General features: G+C 37.9%; 1 protein-coding gene and 1 long non-coding RNA gene across 6 annotated transcripts in view; one reads left to right on the plus strand and one right to left on the minus strand.

Annotated features, from left to right (window-relative positions):
- Positions 1-409: 409 nt before the first annotated feature.
- tjp2b (tight junction protein 2b (zona occludens 2)) overlaps positions 410-20,958 on the plus strand; it is a 71,933-nt gene continuing 51,384 nt past the window's right edge. For 2 of the 5 annotated variants that reach the window (XM_082189131.1, XM_082189132.1), the window contains exon 1: positions 2,446-2,666. In XM_082189131.1, the coding sequence (XP_082045257.1) occupies positions 2,598-2,666 (69 nt within the window). In that variant the 5' untranslated portion in view covers positions 2,446-2,597. Of the gene's footprint in view, positions 684-2,445; positions 2,667-9,409; positions 10,249-20,958 lie in introns of those variants that run through there. The other 3 variants (XM_082189134.1, XM_082189133.1, XM_082189135.1) reach the window with 3 other exon arrangements.
- On the minus strand, positions 11,777-18,980 carry LOC309513393. Its single transcript, XR_014211437.1, has 2 exons — positions 14,287-18,980; positions 11,777-14,016 (listed from the first exon to the last, which is right to left on the minus strand). It is a non-coding gene; the product is annotated as an uncharacterized lncRNA (long non-coding RNA).

Genomic DNA, 20,958 nt, shown 5'->3' on the forward strand with positions numbered 1-20,958 from the left:
TCCCATAAAGTGTTTATTTTCTGTAATAAATCATGTTTATGTTTAACATTCAATTCTTTTTTTATATACTATAACACAAAGCAAAGCTTCCCTTTAGTGACATCAGAAGTTGTTAGCTCCCATTGACAGTAAACATGGTTTAGTAGTGTGTTATCATGGAACTCTCTCAGGGAACAGTTAAATCAATGTTTGCCCACTGGGCGCGACCATTTGATAAACGGGGAACGGTGCTTAATTAAGAAGCGCAAAAAGGAAGGATTAAATGAAGATAACAGAATAAAAATAATTATTTTTTAAAATAAATGTAAGCCTTTAGTTTATATTATATACGTATTTAATATTACAACGCGGGTCTTATACACAAGCTGCGCACCAGCACATCACACCCCTTTTCCGTAGTTGGTACAATCGTGAAGTAGGTTGGCTTGGGTTGAAAGTCGCTCGGAGCAAAAATGTTTCCCAGGGTCTGCCTTCGCGTACTCAGACGCTGATCCACCAGTAACGATTTCGTAAGGATCTCATGCTCAAAGCCATGCTGAATCCAAGAGGCTGACGACAACAACAAATCTGAAATAATCGCCTTTTTTTTTCCAGCGCCGAAGTACTTTTTTGAACGCAGAGAAATCAGGATGCCCGTGAAAGGTGGAGGAAGAGTTGCTTTTCCGAATAAAAGCGAGAATGTTGTAAGTAGCCAATCGCTGCTGGAGGAATGTCATGTATGGTTTTTCAGAAATAGTTTTGTTTACTCGGGAAAAAACCACAAGCGTTTAAAACATAAGAAGTTTTGATCTTAGATAGTGTATTTTAATTTTGTTTTTGATGATAAGGTGGTTTCACGGAGATTGGTTTCAGCCAATGGAATGCTGTACTGCGAACTTCACCTGTTGAGTTTTCCTCAGGGTGGACGCTACAGTATCAGCACGCTCCTGTCAACTTTATCCAAAAGAATGTCCTTTTACAGTCGTCTATATATCATTCTAATGGTCAGAAATTATATTTAGCTGTTTGCTTGTCGTTTACATACGCCCACGTCTAAATACCATTTCATAAAAACAAAACAGGGAATTGTTGTAGTGCTTTCGTTTTGGATTCGAGCTTCGGAAAGTGTTGACGTGTTTGGCCTGAAAAGTCAAGACTGAAGTTTGACACTTTGTCGTTTGGTCTCTTGTGAGGACTTCGGATAGATTGTTGACATAAGCATAAAAACATTACACGCAGAGTTATCTCAGTCACATGTATCGCCCAGCCAAAAAATAAATAAAAAATACCCATTTGATTTAAAAAATGTTTAAATGTTTATATTTACAAAACTAATTTCTTTCAAACATTTGCATAAAAAAGTTTTTAATATCTAACTTTGTCATTCCATCAAGTCTGTCCAAACTTTTGCCTGGCAGTGAACTCTGTCCAGTAACTCACTCTTTGCATCAGCTCTAGTATTTAGGATTTCATATCAGCTCAACTACTATTACATCAGAATATAACTTCATTAAACTGTTAGTGATGCAGAAACTATTCCTGGAGCTGCTGGGACCAGGTCACCTTGACTCGATTTGAGTGTAACTATGGCTGTGTCATTACCTACAGTGATCTGCCTGCATAGAATACATTTTGGGGCACCCATAGGCAAGTTCCGAATCAGCCAAGGTGATGATGCACAAAAATGCAGTCTAGTAGGCAGGGGCAGCTCACTATATTTTACAACTCAACCTATGTTGCCTCTTGTTGCCTCATCCAAACGGACTGTTGATGTTGTCGCCTCAGTGTGGAGGTGTTGCGTTCACCCCGCCGTGGCCTCCTCATTTGGCTCTGTGTTTTCTGTCTGGTTTGGCCCAGCGGGAGAGCAGCTTGGGCTACAGATTATCAGACCTCATTATTCAGGATTGAAGAGGCCTGATTCTGATGTTAGGATGAGAAGAGCTGTTATAATCACACCCAGACTTATGGCTTCTCAAGAGCCAATCTTCTTATACTCACACTCACAGAACTGATTTAAAGTCTTCACTACTTCTGTGAGCAACATTCAGTGCATTCAAGTTCAGTTAGCTTAATTAAAGTTTGAAGACTCATTTGTTTGCCATATCTGTACAGATGCAATATTAATATTCTTATGCATGTGATGTGAATTATTCTAAAAATGAAAATTCTGTCATCATTATTCACCCACCCTCATGTTGCTCCAAATGTGTATGCTGTTTTTTTTTAGTGGAATACAAAACACAGAACGACAATTTCTTTCAGTTTTTCCCCTCCGTTTGGCCTAAAACAATGTGTTCTTAGTCATCCACTTTGAAGTGTTAACTACATACTAGGAGTTTTTCAGAATTTCCGTCGGGGGGTTCTCTCAGTATTTACGTTCCTTTGCAGTCTTTAGCCACAGCTTACAATGTGTTGGATCCTTCCCTGGAAACTGAAAGGAACACTCCCGCTGAACATTTACTCTTTGAATTCTTGCTCCAGAGAACAATACAAGTCGACACCATCATGACTAAAAGTTTGCTAAGAAGTATTTCCTATTAAAGCAAGATGGTATTTGGTCAAGTGTATCCATAGCAGACTGTGTGAGGGGCCTTGGATGGCAACATTCCCAGTGCATTATGGGTGTTTTCCTACCTATCTGTCAAAAGGGAAGACAACAGCCTTTTTTCTCTGTTTTCTCTAGTCAGGTAGATCCGATTAAAAAAATTGTTTTGCCTTTCTATTGTATAAGCAGCCAAGTTTTATTGAAAGCCAATTTTGCCAGCTGTAAAATACCCTTTTACATTTCTGCCTGTTTGTCACTAAATCATGACTTCTAATACTCAGAATACAGTGCATGACTAATATGAACCACTTTCATAATTTTTTGATGGTGTTTTTGGTCTGTTTTTGGAGCTAAACAGCCATGGTCACTATGAACACTGTCATTCCTGAAAAAAAGAGAAAGTCATACAGGTTTGGAATAACATGAGGTAGAGTAAATGATAACTGAATCTCCACTAACAGTTTAGATATGTCTTTTACTATTATAATTCCATATTGTATTATTTTTTGCATTTTACTGTCAAGTCTAATCAGGCACATCTAGTGGTGGTTCACACTATGGAGCCCCCCTGACCAAACACGTGGATCGCCATATTCGAATCCGGCCTAATCCATGGGAAGGCTTTTAATTCTGGCCAGTTGCCTTTAATCTCCCACGAGGTCGCTTGGCTTCGGTTTTCCACTCCAATCATACCTTTTAATTAGGAATCTCTGTTTGTGTATTCATATTAGGGCATAATTTCCTCTGATAATAGATGTGCACGTATATAACGAGGACAAAAACAACACGGAAAGTAGTTGCAATGTTCGGAAAGAGGATTTCAGGCTATGTTGCGTCTCTGCACGCCATTGCGTGTCTTATCACAGCTGGTTTATTGCAAACGCTTAGTGCCAGGCACAAGGGCGCTCGGTTTACATTCCTCCTGCACAGGCTGCGCTGCCATAGTGGTTGGACTCAACAATGCTTCCACCTGTCTCTCACATTCACTTAAAAGGTTTGAACTAATTAAACTGCTAGCATGTGTTAATAATCTGTTTTGACTCCCAAATTGCCACCTTACTTAAAAGGAGTGTGTGGCAAACAGCAATTGTATCAATTGTTTCTCTGTAATAAAATAAACCTTGTTTGGTTTATGCAGATAAGAGCTGCTAGGCGAGGCCCTACCCTATTTTTTTTTTAGATTTTAGCCTAAAATAGTTAATTTTTTTCTTTGTAGTTTGTGGCTGGAAAATGTCTCTTAATTACATGGATGAGTTTGAACCCCTGTGCTGGATATTCTGGGCCTTTGCTCCACCCCACCAGGGTGCACATCCTGTATACATGCACATTTATCAGTTCATGCAAGCTGTGTGATCGGTTGATCTCAGTAGGACACACAAAGTGATGTGAAGATCAGTTCTCATGTATTGTGGTTTCCTGTATTCTCATCAAAATTTAGTTTAAACGAAAAATACCTACTTGTTTTGTTTCAGATTGACTTGTTAGACGGAATCTTCAGATTTTCCAGAAGTTGTTATTTCCTCCCTGGCCTTAAGGAATAAGATTGAGCTGATCTGGGAATGCACAGGATGAGGGCAGTTTGCAGTTTGCTTCCTGTGGTGCATTGCTTTTCTTTTTGAACAGTACCACACCCTAAAGATTGCTGACCCTGTGCACAGAGAAAACTCATTAGATCCCTAAGGCTCTCCAGACGTTGGCCTAATCGCCAGTTGATGACAGAGATTTCTGGGAAGTGCATCTCTGTCCTGCTCTATCATATTTGACATGAGTCATGTGTTGTGGATGCAATGAACATTTTGTAATTCCAGGTCCTGCTGCCTCTAATTTAAGTTTCATAACCTTGTGGATGAAAGTTTTCCCTCCCCTTAAGGGTTTCATCAGTTTGGGGTGTTATTTTAATTTATGGTTTGATTGAATTTACGATAGTGTTGATTTGAAGCAGATATGCATCAGTTTGTTTCAGCTTTCTGCAATTACTTAGTCATAAAAAGATGCTTCTTTTAGCTGGAGGGCAAATTTGTTGTTTAGAACACTTATTTTGATTTCCCCTGAGAATATGTTTCATTAGCGGATACTCGTGGAGATTACTCAACAGAGGGACGCCGGCATGTTGCCTAGTTGTTTTTGAACACAATGTTATAGTTAGGAGTGGGCGATATCATATGACCAAAATCTTGTATCACGATATAAGTTATTTTATTTCACAATAACGATATATCACAATATAGTTACTTTTGCTTTAAATAAGGTTTTTGTGACATCTAAATGTTTGATACCATTGAAATTACCATAATTCTTGTTGCCACCATTTTCAATACCACAAAAACTACTAGCCTAAGTATAAAACATATCTCTCAAGCTTACTGAAAACAAGTAAACAGAAAAAGACAAAAAATAACTGATTACAAGCATATAGGAAGACAAACTACAATAGAACAAAGGCACAAATTAAATAGACCTACCTGAAAAACTTCAAGCACTAGAATTAAGAAATACTACATAGTATAAAGTAATCATATTTATATATATATAAAAAAGTCTTCACTGTGTTAATTTAACATATTATTATAACATATTATTCTTATTAAAGTTACAAGTTATGGCTGCAGGTTTATTAGGCTGCTTTCACTTAAAGACCGGATCCACTGATCCAAAATACTTGTGCGTTTTCTTTCTCAACTGCTTACATTCACTTAAAGTGGTCCTATTATGCCCTTTTACGAAGTATATGTGGCAAAATTAACTCAGTTCAGTTCTCACTTCTCACACACGCGTAATACATCTGAGATGATTTGACAGATGCTGGATCTTCTCATTGTGATAACTGATCTCTGGCTAATTTGGTTTGATTAAATAAAATATCTGGATTAAGTCTGAGATTATTGTTTGTTCTTGTGTTTGTTGGAAAGGGCAGATATATGGATATTTGAAACCATGATCAGCAATGTACAGGCTTTACATTTTTATTTCAATGTTGTAATTAGCAATTTATTTACATTTACATTTAGTCATTTAGCAGACGCTTTTGTCCAAAGCGACTTACAAATTGGGACTAAATTAAGCAAGTCATCGTGAAGAGGCAAAAAACAACGCAAGAAGTGCTCAAAATACGAAGTTCAGGCATTATTCAGAGTAGCATAAGCCCGATAAACGAGAATTTACAGGAATATATATAAAAAAAAATTTTTTTTTTTTTTTATGAGGTAAAGTGCTCACGGAAGAGAAGAGTTTTCAGCTCTTTTTTGAATGTTGTTAAGGATTCTGCATTCCGGATGCCGGTGGGGAGATCATTCCACCAGCATGGAACTGTGAATGAGAATGTTCTGGAAAGTGATTTTTTGGCTCTCTGTGATGGGACCACGAGACGTCGCTCGTTGACCGATCGAAGGCTTCTGGTCGGGATGTAGACTTGTAGGAGTGAGTGAAAGTAGGACGGAGCTGAGCCTGTGACAGATCTGTAAGCAAGCGTCAGTGCCTTGAACTTGATGCGAGCAGAGAGAGGTAGCCAGTGCAGTGAGATGAACAAAGGAGTGACGTGGGCCCTCTTGGGCTCGTTGAAGACAAGACGGGCTGCGGCGTTCTGAATCATTTGTAGAGGTTTAGTTGCACATGATGGCAGTCCAGCCAGAAGAGCATTGCAGTAGTCAAGCCTAGTAATGACCAGGGCCTGGACGAGAAGTTGTGTTGCATGCTCAGTTAGGAAAGGCCTGATCTTCCTAATGTTGTGCAGTGCAAACCTGCATGATCGAGCTGTCTTTGAAATGTGATCTGTGAAGGTCAGCTGGTCATCAACTGTTACTCCAAGATTTCTGACCGACCTTGATGGGGTGATTGATGATGAGTCTAGCTGGACAGTGAAGTCGTGTTGCAGAGACGGATTGGCAGGGAGGACGAGAAGCTCAGTCTTCGCCAGGTTGAGCTGCAGGTGATGTTCCTTCATCCATGTCGAGATGTCCGCCAGACAGCTTGAGATCCGTGCAGCTACTGTGGGATCATCTGGTTGAAATGAGAGGAAGAGCTGTGTGTCATCAGCATAGCAGTGGTAGGAGAAACCATGTGCCTGTATGATGTGTCCCAGTGATGTGGTGTAGATGGAGAAGAGGAGGGGACCAAGAACTGAACCCTGAGGAACCCCTGTGGTCAGATGATGTTCTCTGGATGCCTCGCCTCTCCATGCAACCCTGAAGGACCTACCTGTGAGATAGGACTCAAACCAGTGGAGCGAGGTTCCTGTGATGTCCAGTGCTGAGAGGCTGGACATAAGGATCTGATGATTCACAGTGTCGAAGGCAGCGGACAGGTCCAGAAGAATGAGAACTGAGGATTTGGAAGCAGCTTTTGCGATCCGTAGGGCTTCTGTGACCGACAGTAATGCAGTCTCAGTTGAGTGTCCTTTCTTGAAGCCGGATTGGTTGGCGTCCAGCTGGTTGTTCAGAGACAAGAATGATGTAAATTCCTATTTAATTTTACATGTGAAGCATATTTGTTATGTGACAGCGTTAATTAAAGCTTGACAGCACAGCAGACAGCATTTGAAAAAGTCATTTAATGCTTTGTTTGTAGTACAGAAGTTTGGAGAATGGTTTGTTTCCCACAATTAAAAAGTTATCTATAGAGGAATTGTTTTTTTTTTTTACAACAAGACAGTACTCCTGCCCAAATTGCAAAGACAACCCAGAAGTGGCTTGAGAACCATAGCCATAGTATTATTATTTTTCCTACTATGGAAGTCAATGGCTACCATCAACTGTCTGGTTACCAACATTCTTCAGAATATCTTCTTTTGTGTTCAACAGAAGAAAGAAACTCATACAGGTTTGGAACAACTTGAGGGTGAGACAGTAATGACAATTTTTTTTTTTTTTACCTTTGGGTGAACTATCCCTTTAAAAGTATTTTCATCCTCAATTAAACCTACTAGATCCCCTGTAATTATCTTTGAAAAAATGCTAATGCTTTAGGAATTACAAACACTTGCACAAATCCAATTATTGAGCAATTAGAGTGTCAGAGATGTGACCTCAGACAGACAGCAGAAGAGGGGAGGACTGGAGCGAGGAGGTGGAGAACGTGGGATGATGGACGAATGAATGAGTTGTTTACACTAGTGCACTGAGACACCGGCAGTGAAAGCCGATCATTGTTTCTTCATAAATGTTCTCTGAAACAATGAAGCCCTCATGCTTGAGAGACCCTCAGAGGAAGAGGAGGAAGGCGGGGTACTGAGTACTGGAAATCTATTAAGCCTACTTATATGTGATGGAAATAATATAAAGATGATTCAAGATCTATTTTTCCACTTGTGTGGGAAGAAACATTTAGTTGATCTACTTCCTGGTGCTCTTACACTATGTGTGTACAGGGTGTTACTTCAAACATTGGGTGTATTATTTAGTCATTTAATAATACGCCACAGGACCAAAAGCGCTACATTATTGTCATGGCCTTTTGGATGTATGCATATGAAGTGATAGAACGATAAAAAGGATTATTGCAATTTGATAAAATTATAACAAGAGTTTGAAAAATGTTTGATATAATGTTTATGCACTATGCAAATAATGGTGCGCATGTGTTTTGCAGACCATCACACTGGTGCCAATTCCTATTTGCCTAACTGATAAGAGCTGCCATTTCTGATGCATATGAGAAACATTAAAGGCAAACGCACCAAAAGGAGAAACAATAGAGCTACTCATTTGAACCGGGCCACAGGAACCATATCAGCTCGGCTCAGAAGACACCGCCGTGTGCCGTGAGCTTAGAGCGAATGCACAACTCGCTTACTGTCTCCATCACGCGACCAATAAACAGCACTGTAAGATCCAGTGAGAAGTAGGGATGTGCTCACTTACAAATTTCATAAACGTTTTATGGAAATTTACAACAGACACTTTGACCACTTTGACTTTAGTCCAAATTGTCTGAAGAGACTCAATCACATGATGAACAGATTTAATTTAGGCTTTTATTCACATATAAACATTGATCTGCGAACATATACAGAAGCTCAACTGAACCTACTTGACGCATGAGAACAAACCTCATTGGTTCTTGTGGAAGCCCAAACGTGCTGCGTAACACGAGAATGAACCTCATTGGTTCTTGAGGTTGGTTCCTACCAGTCCTTTTCTCTTTATTGTAAATCAAATGACCCAGATTACTGACACTTTCACCTTTTGTCTTTAATGGTTCTTGGAACCCCTGTCCCATTCTTTGAATAGCTAGTTATGCTGATTGGATTAGGAGTGGTAACACTCAAGAGTCTTGGGCGGGTTCCTATACCTGGATACTTCATTTGCATGTTTAGTTTAAGGTCGTTACCCAGGAGCTTTGTCTCCATTTCTAAGCACTACCTTCTAAAAGTTATAAACTACAATGTACACAGCTTTAGTTAAGCCCAATTTATACTTCTACGTCGTAGGCTGTGTGTATCGCGCGTACCCTGACGTGCACCTCTCCAAAAATCGAACAAAGCGTCGATTCTACGCGGACCAGTAGAATTAGTTTTGAATTAATTAGAATTGGTTTCAGTACCATTAAAATACTATAGTACAGTACCGTGATATATATAAAAATGCCATGATAATATCATCTGATGTTATCTATATACCATGTGCTACTGTACTTTGTTTTTCATAACAGTGTGATTTGTTTTTTTCTCAACATTTTGTTTTTCGTAGTGAAATTTCACAATTCTTAATGCCACTGTCAAAAAGTTAAATATAAATACTAATTATGTTTTATCTTTTTTTTTTTATCTTTGAATACTAGATTTTGTGTCCATAATGTGTCCTCTTTAAAGTTTGCATAGGATTTAAATAAATCTGGACTAAAGGCTTTTTCTTCTTTTGAAGAAATTCTTGCATCTTAGACTTGCATCTATTATTTCAGATAAACAGTTTTCGCCCACTTTATTCTATTTTATTCTAAATCTGTACTTTTTTATTTTATTAAAATGCTGGTACTTTGTGACATCCCTATTGCCCCTGAACTCACATTATCTGGAAATTGCTTTGGTGCTCATATATTCCTACACCCTGAGCTCAAATACTGCCCTTTCTCAGTGTTGTGATCAGTCAGCACATTAGCTGTGAGAAAACAACCTCTTCTTTTACCAGAATAACACTACAAGGCTTGAAATGTCAATAAGAATCCATTGTCCTTAAAAAAAAAATGACACTCCTGTCCCCTACCACACCTTCTTACCCGCTGGCCAGCGGTCTGTCGACATTCCACACTTTGGTTTTGAGGTTTCTTTTATTTAGTCACTGCTCTCGAATTCCCAGTGTAGCGCTACTCAATCATTCTGAAACATCTTGGTATCCCTCATGGAAAACAGGGAGTGCTCATTTCGTAAGCGGCAGGTTTGTGTTGTCTGCTGCTAGTAAGAGAGTCTCCTGTGTTCATCAAATTACCTTTCAGCACGTCGTCACAGAGCTCTGCCCTGATTGGCTGAAACCCTGCTGTGTGGGCAGAGCCTTGTGCCCTTATATGTTCCTTAGGGCAGTTCTGTTTTTTTTTGTTTTTTTTTGCTATGCAAAGCATTGTGGGAAGTATACAGGTGAAATCTGCTACCTTCTTATCTTTCATCATTTGTTTGTTTTGTTTTAATGGGATTTCTCAGCAAAGCAAAGGAATGTGGATAGTTGACGATCACAGATCTGTTGAACCGCTCGACCTGAGAATCGCAGCGCAGGATGGCTGTTAGGTTTCTGCATCAGGTAACCTCTGCAGGGCCTGTAATGGCTATAGGTGTGCACCTGATACCTAAGGGAAAACCATACACCGGCTGATCGGAGCTCATGCTTGTCCTGCTGTGTTAGCTTTTTCATAGCTGGACTTTTGACCTGAAAGTAAGCATGTGCTAAGCTACATTAGGTGCAGGCATTCAAACTGAGGGGATGGTGTGTGACTTCAGTTACTGAATCAAGTGAAGCAAAACTAGTTTATACAAAGAAGAACTAGAGCAAAAAACTGAATCTAGATGACTAAACGTATCCGCAAGTTTATATACAGCCTTTTATTGTGAATTTGTAAGGTTTTACATTGATTACAACATTTCTATTACATTGTATGCTTGGATTACCATGTAAATACTTTAGTGGCAGGGTTGATCTAAGTTTAGAATTGAGGAATTGGCTCCCTTTTTAATTCATGTGTGTGAATTTAAATTAAGGAAATGTTTGCACGACAACGATGTGCTAAAAACGGAAAAGCTTTTTCTTTGTACAGATGACAACGTTATCAAAACGATCCCCGTTCACACTGATCCGTGAAAACGACTAATAACGCTGTATTATGCATGCCAGACAAGTAGTTGGTGATGTCACTTTGTAAAGAAAGACTGCGCACATACGCATTATTTTACTACAGAGCACTCGAGATGAACGCACATGCCTATAGACACAAATTACATTTTTAATAGAAGCCTTTAGTCTAAACATGTATAGCCTAATGTGCATGACGTCACGTTTTCACCGATTTGCGTTTTTGTAGTTTACGACATTATGATAAGGGTGTCGTTTTCAAAAACTTGCACTTTGCAAACAACCACCAAAACGCTGTTGTTGTATTTGAACAGCCAAAACGCATAAAAAGTCTTCCATTTTTAGTTGAAAATGGTGTTGTGTAAACAGCCCCTAAATTTGCCACACCCCATAGGAAGAACAACACAGGTAATGCATTCTGGGAAATTAAGTGTTGTTTTTGTCTGTCTGTCTGTCTGCCTGTCTGTCTATCTATCTGTCTATCTATCTATCTGTCTGTCTATCTGTCTGTCTATCTATCTGTCTATCTGTCTGTCTGTCTGTCTATCTATCTGTCTATCTATCTATCTGTCTGTCTATCTATCTGTCTATCTGTCTATCTGTCTGTCTGTCTGTCTGTCTCTAGAAAAAGTCGTATATCCTGCTCTTTACTCCTTTATTTTAGTTGAATGTTTAATATAATTATTAGTTTCTTTTAAATATTAATATAATTAATAACAGGTGCCATTGTTCATTTAGAACTTTATTTTGCTGGGATAACGCATTGATGTTTGTGCTTAATGTTCATTTTTTGATGGTTTGTTTGGGGTTTCTTTGCTTGCTTTACTTTGAGCTGATTGTATAACAAGATTGCATGGATCTGTTTAGCAAACACAGAGAACCATAACAGTAAATATTTTAATGAGCACATGATCTCTTTCTCACTCAGCACTGCCTTCGTTTATTTGCGTTTTCTGTTTTTATTTTAATTTTATTTTTAAAAATATTTTGAACAGAAGCTTTTGGCATTAGTGAATGTGTTGGTACGTTGGAATGTGCGGAAAACTTTGCAAATACAAAGATAAAGTCCCGGTGCATTGTTCCATTATCATGTTGCGAGCAAGTGTTTTGATTCGCTTATACACAGTAATAACACAGCCCGTGATACAATCTGATGACTGTGCTTGAGGAATTTAATTGCGACCAAACAGGATGTACATGAAAACATCTGAAAAATTACTTTTCTGTAGTCGAGGCCTTTAATTTATGATAAAGAAGAGTTTGACATGCGCATGGTTGTGGAATGTAGGGTCGGGTCAAAAGGGAAGTGGGTAAAATTAGTCTGTGCGGAACACATGCCTGGGAGTTTGTCTCTTTGAATAGATGTTTGGGTGTGCGTCAAGCGTGGCCTCCTAATGACCTGCATTGCACATCCTCTTTTGACTAACTCTGTCTTTATCTGCACGTCATTGTTAGACAACTATTGTTTTACCATCATTTTTTATAGTTTAAGCATGACCTCTTTCTCAGTGCTTTGAGTTATTTTTGAAAAGGCTCCATGAATGATGCATCAATGTAAAACCCACCATAATAAGGTTACGGTTTACATTAATGAACCCTTCAATCTCACGCTGGGAAACATGCCGCTATCCGGGATTAGACGCCGCCTCATTCCAAAATCACTGTGGCAGAATAACTGGCGCCGCGCTCCGCACTTGTCCAGACATTTTTCTTTTGAAAATTTTACTGAGTAGCGTCAGATTGCACAGCAGGAATGCTCTATATAAGGCAGAAGACGACACTGTGACCCTCAGATCTCCTAACAGCGTGTTCTTCAGTATCAGAATGGTTGTGATGTTTGTGGGTTTTGGATATTTGGTATGCAAGGGTGCTGCGTTTTTGTCACCAGTAGTTTTCACCGTAACCCTGACTTGCCCTTAAAGGGATACTCCACTTTAAAATGAAAATTCTGTCATCATATACTCACCCTCATGTTGTTTCAATCCTTTATGAATTTCTTTCTTCTGCTGAACAGAAAGGAAGATATTTAGAAGAATATCAGTAACCAGACAGTTTCTGGTCTCATTGACTTCCATAGTATATTTTTTTCCTACTATGGAAGTCAATGAGACCAGAAACTGTCTGGTTACTGACATTCTTCTAAATATCTTCCTTTCTGTTCAGCAGAAGAAAGAAATTCATACAGGTTTGAAACAACATGAGGGTGAGTATATGATGACAGAATTTTAATTTTAAAGTGGAGTATCCCTTTAAAGCACTCCATCAGCTTCATGCCTTCTGTCCATCTCTGTTTCCATCAAGTTCATCACTCATGTGCTGATGCCTCTTGTTTAAGATTGATTCCAGATTTAAAATTATGTTTTTTGTTGTTTCTTTGACTACGCACTCCGCGACCCTCCAGTTGAGAAACACTGGTCTAAATAAATTGGCAGCCACATAGAACAAACTCTGCAGTTGTGAATGTCATTGTTGATAAGTGTAATATTGTCAAACTCGCCAAACAGCGATTGACACACACTGTTATGATGCGCAGAAATCAGAACCCGTTGACCTCAAAATGAACCTCAGACTGATTATTGGATGTACAAGCACATCTGCACCCTGTAAGGTATTACATGAGACACTTTTAAACTTTCTAAATTTCAGTTTTGGCTTTTCACATTCATACATCCAGCCTGCAGGACACAGCGTGAGGATAGCAACCAGAGATAACAAACACACTCGTGATAGGCGTTCGGCCCAGTTTCCAGTCTTCACTGTAACACTTCTGCTTAAAAGCTTTAGCCTGGATGCAGATGAGCTACATGAGGACATGACTGAAAAACAGCCAGGAAGAGTTCTGACTTACATTTTACTAGGGCGTTATGATTTCCGCAGTGCGTAAAAAGTGGACAGAATTGTGGAATCCAGTCATAAAAATGGATTTTACTGTATAATGCGGAATATCATCAAAAGTGAATAAATCAAAAGCACTGCTGTACACTTATTCAAACCGGGATATGGACGAGTGTGTGAGAAGTGCAAAAAGAATATGAAGTCTGCATGTTCTGCGAATAGTTTAATCTACAACATATTCAAGCACTCGTGACTCTCATGGTGTTTTCAGCATCTGCCGTTTCGCTATAGACCTTATGCGCCAGAGAAACGAGGGCGCCGCCATCTTTAGAATATTGTCTTTTAACTTCCGTTTTTGCGGGCGCTCTTTATATTTCTATGGCGCTGCTGTCCAGGAGTAATTAGCTTTTGAAGTGGATTTACTTAACCCCTTCCTCATCACCCCCAATTTTGGCAAGTGCTGCATACAGTACATGAAATGCCCAAAATAAAAAGGTTACTGCTCATAAGTAATTCTGAATAGAAACATAACACACATACATTTAGAAAGCCAACCCTTGAGAGTTTATAGTTCAAGACTCAAAATTAACCAGACTGTTATTAATATTGAGATATATAAGCTCAAACATATTTTGAACTAAAATAATCCAGGATCACCAGTGATCCCTGACTAATGTAAAGTTGACGAAAGTTATCATGAGGATTGTAATGTTTAAAGTAGATGTCTTAACAAATGTCAGTCGACCGGGAAGATTTTAAAACGAGCCGTTCATTTATAAACACGCAAAATCGCTGTGAAAATACAGACCGGAAGTCAAAAGACAACGAGCGCGGCGCTGAAAAGGGGCGGGGCTACATAAGGTCTATATGAGGACATTAAGATTTGTATACAAAAATATTTTATCAAATTATACTTTATCTTCACAACCATTCCACCGTTTATTGTGGAAAAAAATATCGGCATATCATATACACGTAAACCCAAAGGTCTTCATGACAACCCGTCAAAATAAAACTGTGACAGTAATAATAATAGGAATTGTTAAAAGTTCATTTTAAAAGACTAATAAAATTGTTAATGTTTTAGGACTTCCTTTGATTACCACTGTTATTGATAATAGATTTGTATTAAATCATAAATCGAGAAAAATCTAGACAGATGACCTATTGGCCCTAAAAAATAGGGCCCTAAAAATGTTTCAGTTTTATCCAGATTTATCCAGTTTGCATGCTCTTTTTTTTCTTTCCAATGACCGTCCATCTCTCTATTTAACATGCTTCCGACTGCATAGTAGGCAATTATCGGGTATAGTGGAGTTGCTATTCTGAGATGCTAAGTGTGTGTGTGTGTGTGTGTGTGTGTGTGTGTATAACGTTTCAACATCCAATGCCAGAATCCTGTTCATGGTATCGTTTACTTCACATAGCAGGAGTGGATTCGGCTAAGTGAGGTGTCATCCCTTCGGTAATGACAGGAAAGCTGGGATGGCATCGGTAGCTGTTGTATTATTAGAGGAAGGAGTGGCGCTAGAAGAATTTGTCTCGTCTCCTGTAGCCGTTTGGACGTGTTTATATGACTGACACCCCTCAACTTCAGCCCTTCCTGCTGCTTGAAGAAATTCAGTGTGATATACAGATGAGCCTGGTTCATCCACACATCCAAAAAAAGCTTTGGATTAAATGTGCCAGCCGTCTCCTGCCCTACTACGGAAAACACCGGATCCCCATCTGAGATGCACGCCGACCCTCTTTACGATCATCAGTTAGATGTAGTGGACACTGTTGCTGTTAAAGCCTCATAACCGGATGGTAAACGTTCGGGCATGGTTTAGCTCTGCTCACTAGTTTGGTGATGGAGGAAAATGTGCCGGCTGCTCAGTGAAACGGCTCGATTTGTTTCTCTTTGAAGATGAAACGGCGCTTTAAACGAGTCGGAACAGAACAGGGTCATCTGATTTAGGACGCGGGAAGTGGATGTGGACTTGGGTAATGTGCTTGTTTTTCTGTGCTTTGATCTTGATGCATTGTCTAATAGAAGTGTCACTGTGGATCTGGACTTTCTGAAGTGTCTCTTAAGAACATGCCGAAGTATTAGGCCTGTTTTTTAATACATTTTTTAAGCTTTACTCTGATGATGTTAGTAAAACGCTGACACATTTTCCATACTTTCTGACTTTTGCGCTTGAGCAGAACAGAACTGTTGAATATTTTAGAGTGGTTAGAGACAACTTTTAATAAGACATGAACATGGCGGAGAGGCGCATAGATTTAATGTTAGTTTCTGAGAACAGTGCTGATTCACTTTATGTCAACTGATCCAATCCTTAATCGTGTTTGGAGTTGCATGTTGAGTTCAGTTTTTGTATTTATTATATTGCTCACTTGCAATATATTTAATGTGCTTCTTCTTTTCTTTTTTTTTACAGTTTTTTGGAAGGCTTTTGGTATTTTATAAACAGTAAATGTGAAGAAATAAAGAAAGGACATATAGTGCATATAAAGTTGGATCATATGATATCAGCTGACTGAGTTGTTTCAGAAGCAGAGCAAGTAAAAACATTTTCAATAATGTGCATATATAAATCATTCACACTAAGTTCATGAACATGCATTATAAAAGTAAATCAAATTATTGTTGATTTATTGAATTATTGAATAATTTCAGGAAATTTTAAACCGTATTCCTGTGATCAAAGCTGAATTTTCAGCATCATTACTCACACAATCCTTCAGAAATCATTATAATATGATGATTTTGCTTTATTTCTAATTATTTCTATTATCAATGCTGAAAACAGTTGTGCTGCTTAATATTTTAATGAAAAAGTGATTTTTTCCCCCCAGGATTTTTTAATAGAATTGAAAGTTCAAAATAACAGCATTTATCTGAATAAAGAAATCTTTTGCTATATTATAAATGTCTTTACTGTCACTTTTGATAAGTTTAATGCGTCCTTGCTAAATAAAATTATATTAAAAAAATTAAATAAATTAAAATCTTAGAGATTCCAAACTTTTAAATGGTAGTGTATACATTTTAAACTAGCTGGTATTTTCCTCTAGATTAATGCTGTTACATTTATCACACTGTGCCATAACTGTTTTAAGCATTAATTGTAAAGTTAATTCATTATGGGCTGTTAGGTTCTAAAATAGAAATTGTCTTTTATTTAAGGAAACATGTGCAGGAAGGGGGGAATGTTTTATTACAAGAGGAACCATATGGAAAGTGACAGTGAATTTCAAGGAGACTCTTAATCATGTGCTAATAGTCCGCTCACCGCTCTAGCCGAAGCGCTCTGAATTCACTGAGGAACGCAGGTTATTTCTCTGAGCTTGTTAGAAGTCATGGTACATGCAGAGAGAGGTGTGTGTGTGTGTGGTGTCTAAAATGTATTTATGCTGAATTGCACTGTAGAAATTGGAAGGTCTTCTTTTACACCATTAACCATTTACATCACACAATGATTATCTGCATTTAAAGGTGCTGTTTTTTTTACCATAATATCACTGAAATTGCTGTCTTAAAGGAATAGTTCACCCAAAAATTTAAATTACGACTTCACATCAATTTCACTTGAGGTATATCAAGGCCTTTAGACTCTATAGTCACCCTCTGCCTGTCAATCCTTTTGCTCATTTAGTCTTGCTGACATAAGGTTGTCTGAAATGTCTTTCGAGTGCAGAGTTTTGCAGAGAGGGTGTGTGGTTGAAGGATGGGAAGGGAAGTTTGCCAAACAGGAGAAATTTCTAACGGCACATTCAGTTTTGTGTCTCTGATACTTTTTTTTTATATACATTTTTAATAGACACCAGATTAAATTGATTCGAGACACTTGGGTTTCGACCTTATATCATCTACATGTGCACCAAAGCTCAATGTGTCTGCAGATTTCTTGCTAACTGCTAGGCAACTAACATAGTGTACTGTACATGGGTTTTGACCAGGGTGCGAATTACCGGGGAGTTCGGGGGTTCTGAAGGACATCAAAACAAGATGTTGCGGGGGGTCAAAGAAAGCAGTCAACTCGTAATATGAAGCTTTACCTTTAATAGAATTTAAAGATTTTAAATGTTAGCCTAACCGTAACCCAAATTGTAACCGTCATTCCATGAACATTGAGCAGTTGAATTAAATACCCTATAAAACCGTGCTCATTCAGGGACTTGTATTTATTGCATGGACGAAGAACATAATGTGTTTAACTTTTTGCCCGCCATTGACAGATTTTTTTCGGCTTAGCGCTCCCTACCATATAAACGCGCAATAACACACCTTCTAAGCTTATATAAGCAGATGCATATGTAAAATAAAGTGATCATCAACAATAGACAGCATATAAATCAAAACTAATGTTACTGAATAAAATGTCGACCCAGGACAAGCTTTAGGACTGTGAAGCTGTGAAGTTGATGGACTCGATCTGCTCCATCTCTGTTTTGATCATCATTCTGAATCCGATCTGGATGTATTATGACAAAAACACAATTAACGTAGCTTTTTGCTCAAAATGTTGCTTTTTTATGAAACTGCCCACATTAAAGTGTTGATTAAAAAAAAGAATGCATGAAGTTAGAATACATTTTTTTTTTTTTTTTTTTTTTTTTTTTTTATAAAGCAGAGGCTCTGTTCTTTCTTTTGATATATTGCATGTTCAGATATTCATACAACAAAATATTATGGGGGCCACGAAACTTTTGTGAAAATGATCAAAAATGCTGACGGGGAAAGAGTTCAGTTTAATGATAACGTTTGCCATCTTTAATACTGTTAAACTGAATGTACAAAGTAAACTTTTCTGAAAATATCCTCAACTTAACAACACCGAAATAGGAGCATGCTGTTTAGTTAATTGCATGTGAAAGTTGCGTTTATTACTAAAATAGTATATGTATATGTGTGTGTGTGAGAGTGTGAGTGTGTCTGTGTGTGTTCTAGTAATATTTCAGGGGGGAACATTTTTTAAATATTATTATTTTGTGTCAACTCTTAAATTATTTTAATAATTTGTTACATTTATATAGCGCTTTTTCTGAGACCTCAAAGCGCTTTACATAGATGGGGGAATCTCCTCAACCACCACCAATGTGCAGCATCCACTTGGATGATGCGACGGGAGCCATATTGCGCCAGAACGCCCACCACACACCAGCTTACTGGTGGAGAGGAGACAGTGATGAAGCCAATCAGTATATGGGGATGATTAGGAGGCCATGATGGACAGAGGCCAAGGGGCAAATTTGGCCAGGATGCCGGGGTTACACCCCTACTCTTTTTCGAAGGACATCCTGGGATTTTTAATGACCACAGAGAGTCAGGACCTCGGTTTAACGTCTCATCCGAAGGACGGACTGAGTCACTGAGATGATCCAATCAATTAAAATCAATTAAATCAAGCCCATCTTCCTTTTTTTCTTGTTGAATATTTCTGTTTCACAGAAATACGCCACATTATGGAAGTAAAACGGCTGATATCTGTACATAAAATAAGATAAAGCTACATCAATAAGAGGAAGTGTTTTTCCTAGTACTTAAAGTCAACATGAAATGGAAGCTGTGTTAGCCTTTTCTTCCCTTTTCTTTCATATCTGAGTGAAACCACTTCTCCAACAAGATAAAATTATATTTGCTATTGCTTTGATCTCACGAGTGACAGGTAGTCCTGCCCTCATGCGGAAGAAAGAGAAGAGAAGAGATGTCACTGCAAGAGGAAGTTATTTTGATGAAAGATTATGTGGGCACATGAATTTTATTCGAAATTGCATGAAGAAATCATATATAGTAAATACTTCAGTATATTCCGTAAAAAATAAGAATTGTCAATTTTGATTTCATGGCGACTTGTACTAACAAACCATATTTAACATTTGGTGTGTCTGCTGTTAGTATTTCTTTTCACATAAATATTAATTCTTCCCTAAGTCAAACTGTATGATTTCTGTATTGCATCTTTCAGTGTCACTCCCCGGAGTAGGTTTTCCAAGAAACTAGATTACAAAGACTTTCTTTTTCCATCCATTGTTGGAGTTGTTCTCTGGGACAGTTAGTGCTTTATTTTGGAGGACTGCCTGTCCAGTGGAGCAAACAAAGAGCATCAGTTTGTGGATGTCTGTGCCTGTGCTGCTTTCTCTGGAAGTGTGAGCGCTCGCTCGCTCTATTTTTACACCCCAGTGTTCTGAGAAAAGAGTGACTGTGCTCCAGTAAGTCTCCCGTGTTGGAGATTCATTGTTTTGTCATAGGAATGATGTCAAGGCCTTTTTGGTCACATGTTAAATTAGTGTCTGTGTTAGTGTCAGTAGTGATAATACAAATGAACCACTTGTATCATGTTTGCCATAGAGCAGCTTTACACATTGTTGCTCTTATTGTAATAAATGACCACATTTCTGTGGTGCTAGCAACATCAAGGTTATGGGTTTGATTCTTAGAGAATAAATGAACGCATAGAGTTTAGTGTTAGTTGCTTTAAAATCAAAGTGTCTGCCAGATGCACAAATGTAAATGTAATATGTAAGGCGTCAGCTAACAACTAATTTGATCATCATTGATTAATCTGTTGATTATTCCTTAAATCAATCAGATATTTCACATCTGGCCCAGTGTTCTTATAAAAACAATGTGCAAGTTGCATACATATAAAGGTTACAATATTGTAATTGATAAAATAAAATAAAAATCTGTTACTGTATAAATAACTTTTTTTCTTCAAAATCATTAAATTGAATTATATATGTGATATATAGGTTCAGTAACTTTTTTTAAAGAAATACTTTAATTTCGCAAGGATGCATTAAATTGATCAGAAGTGTCAGTAAATACATTTATAATGTTACAAAAGATTTCTATTTCAAATAAATACTGTTCTTTTGAACATTACATTCATCAAAGTATCCTAAAAAAATAATTACAACGGTTTCCACAAAAAAAATAAGCAGATCAACTGTTTTCAACATTGATAATAATAATAAATGTTTCCTGAGCAGCAAATCAGCATATTAGAATGATTTCTGAACGAACGATCATGTGACACTGGAGTAATGATACGGAAAATTCAGCTTTGTGTCATAGGAATAAATTACATTTTAAAATATTTTCAAATAGAAAATTTTTATTTTAAATTGTAATAATATTTCACAATATTAATGTTTACTGTATTTTAAATCAAATAAATGCAGCCTTTGTGAGCAAGCATAGAAGACATTCAGAAATATAAAAAAATCTTTATCTGAGTGATGAAGCCAATCAGTATATACTATGAGGATGATTAGGAGGCCATGATGGACAGATTTGGGCACATTTGGCCAGGATACCGGGGTTGCACCCTACTC

This window comes from Leuciscus leuciscus (assembly GCF_965113295.1).
Source record: "Leuciscus leuciscus genome assembly, chromosome: 13".
NCBI lineage: Eukaryota > Metazoa > Chordata > Actinopteri > Cypriniformes > Leuciscidae > Leuciscus > Leuciscus leuciscus.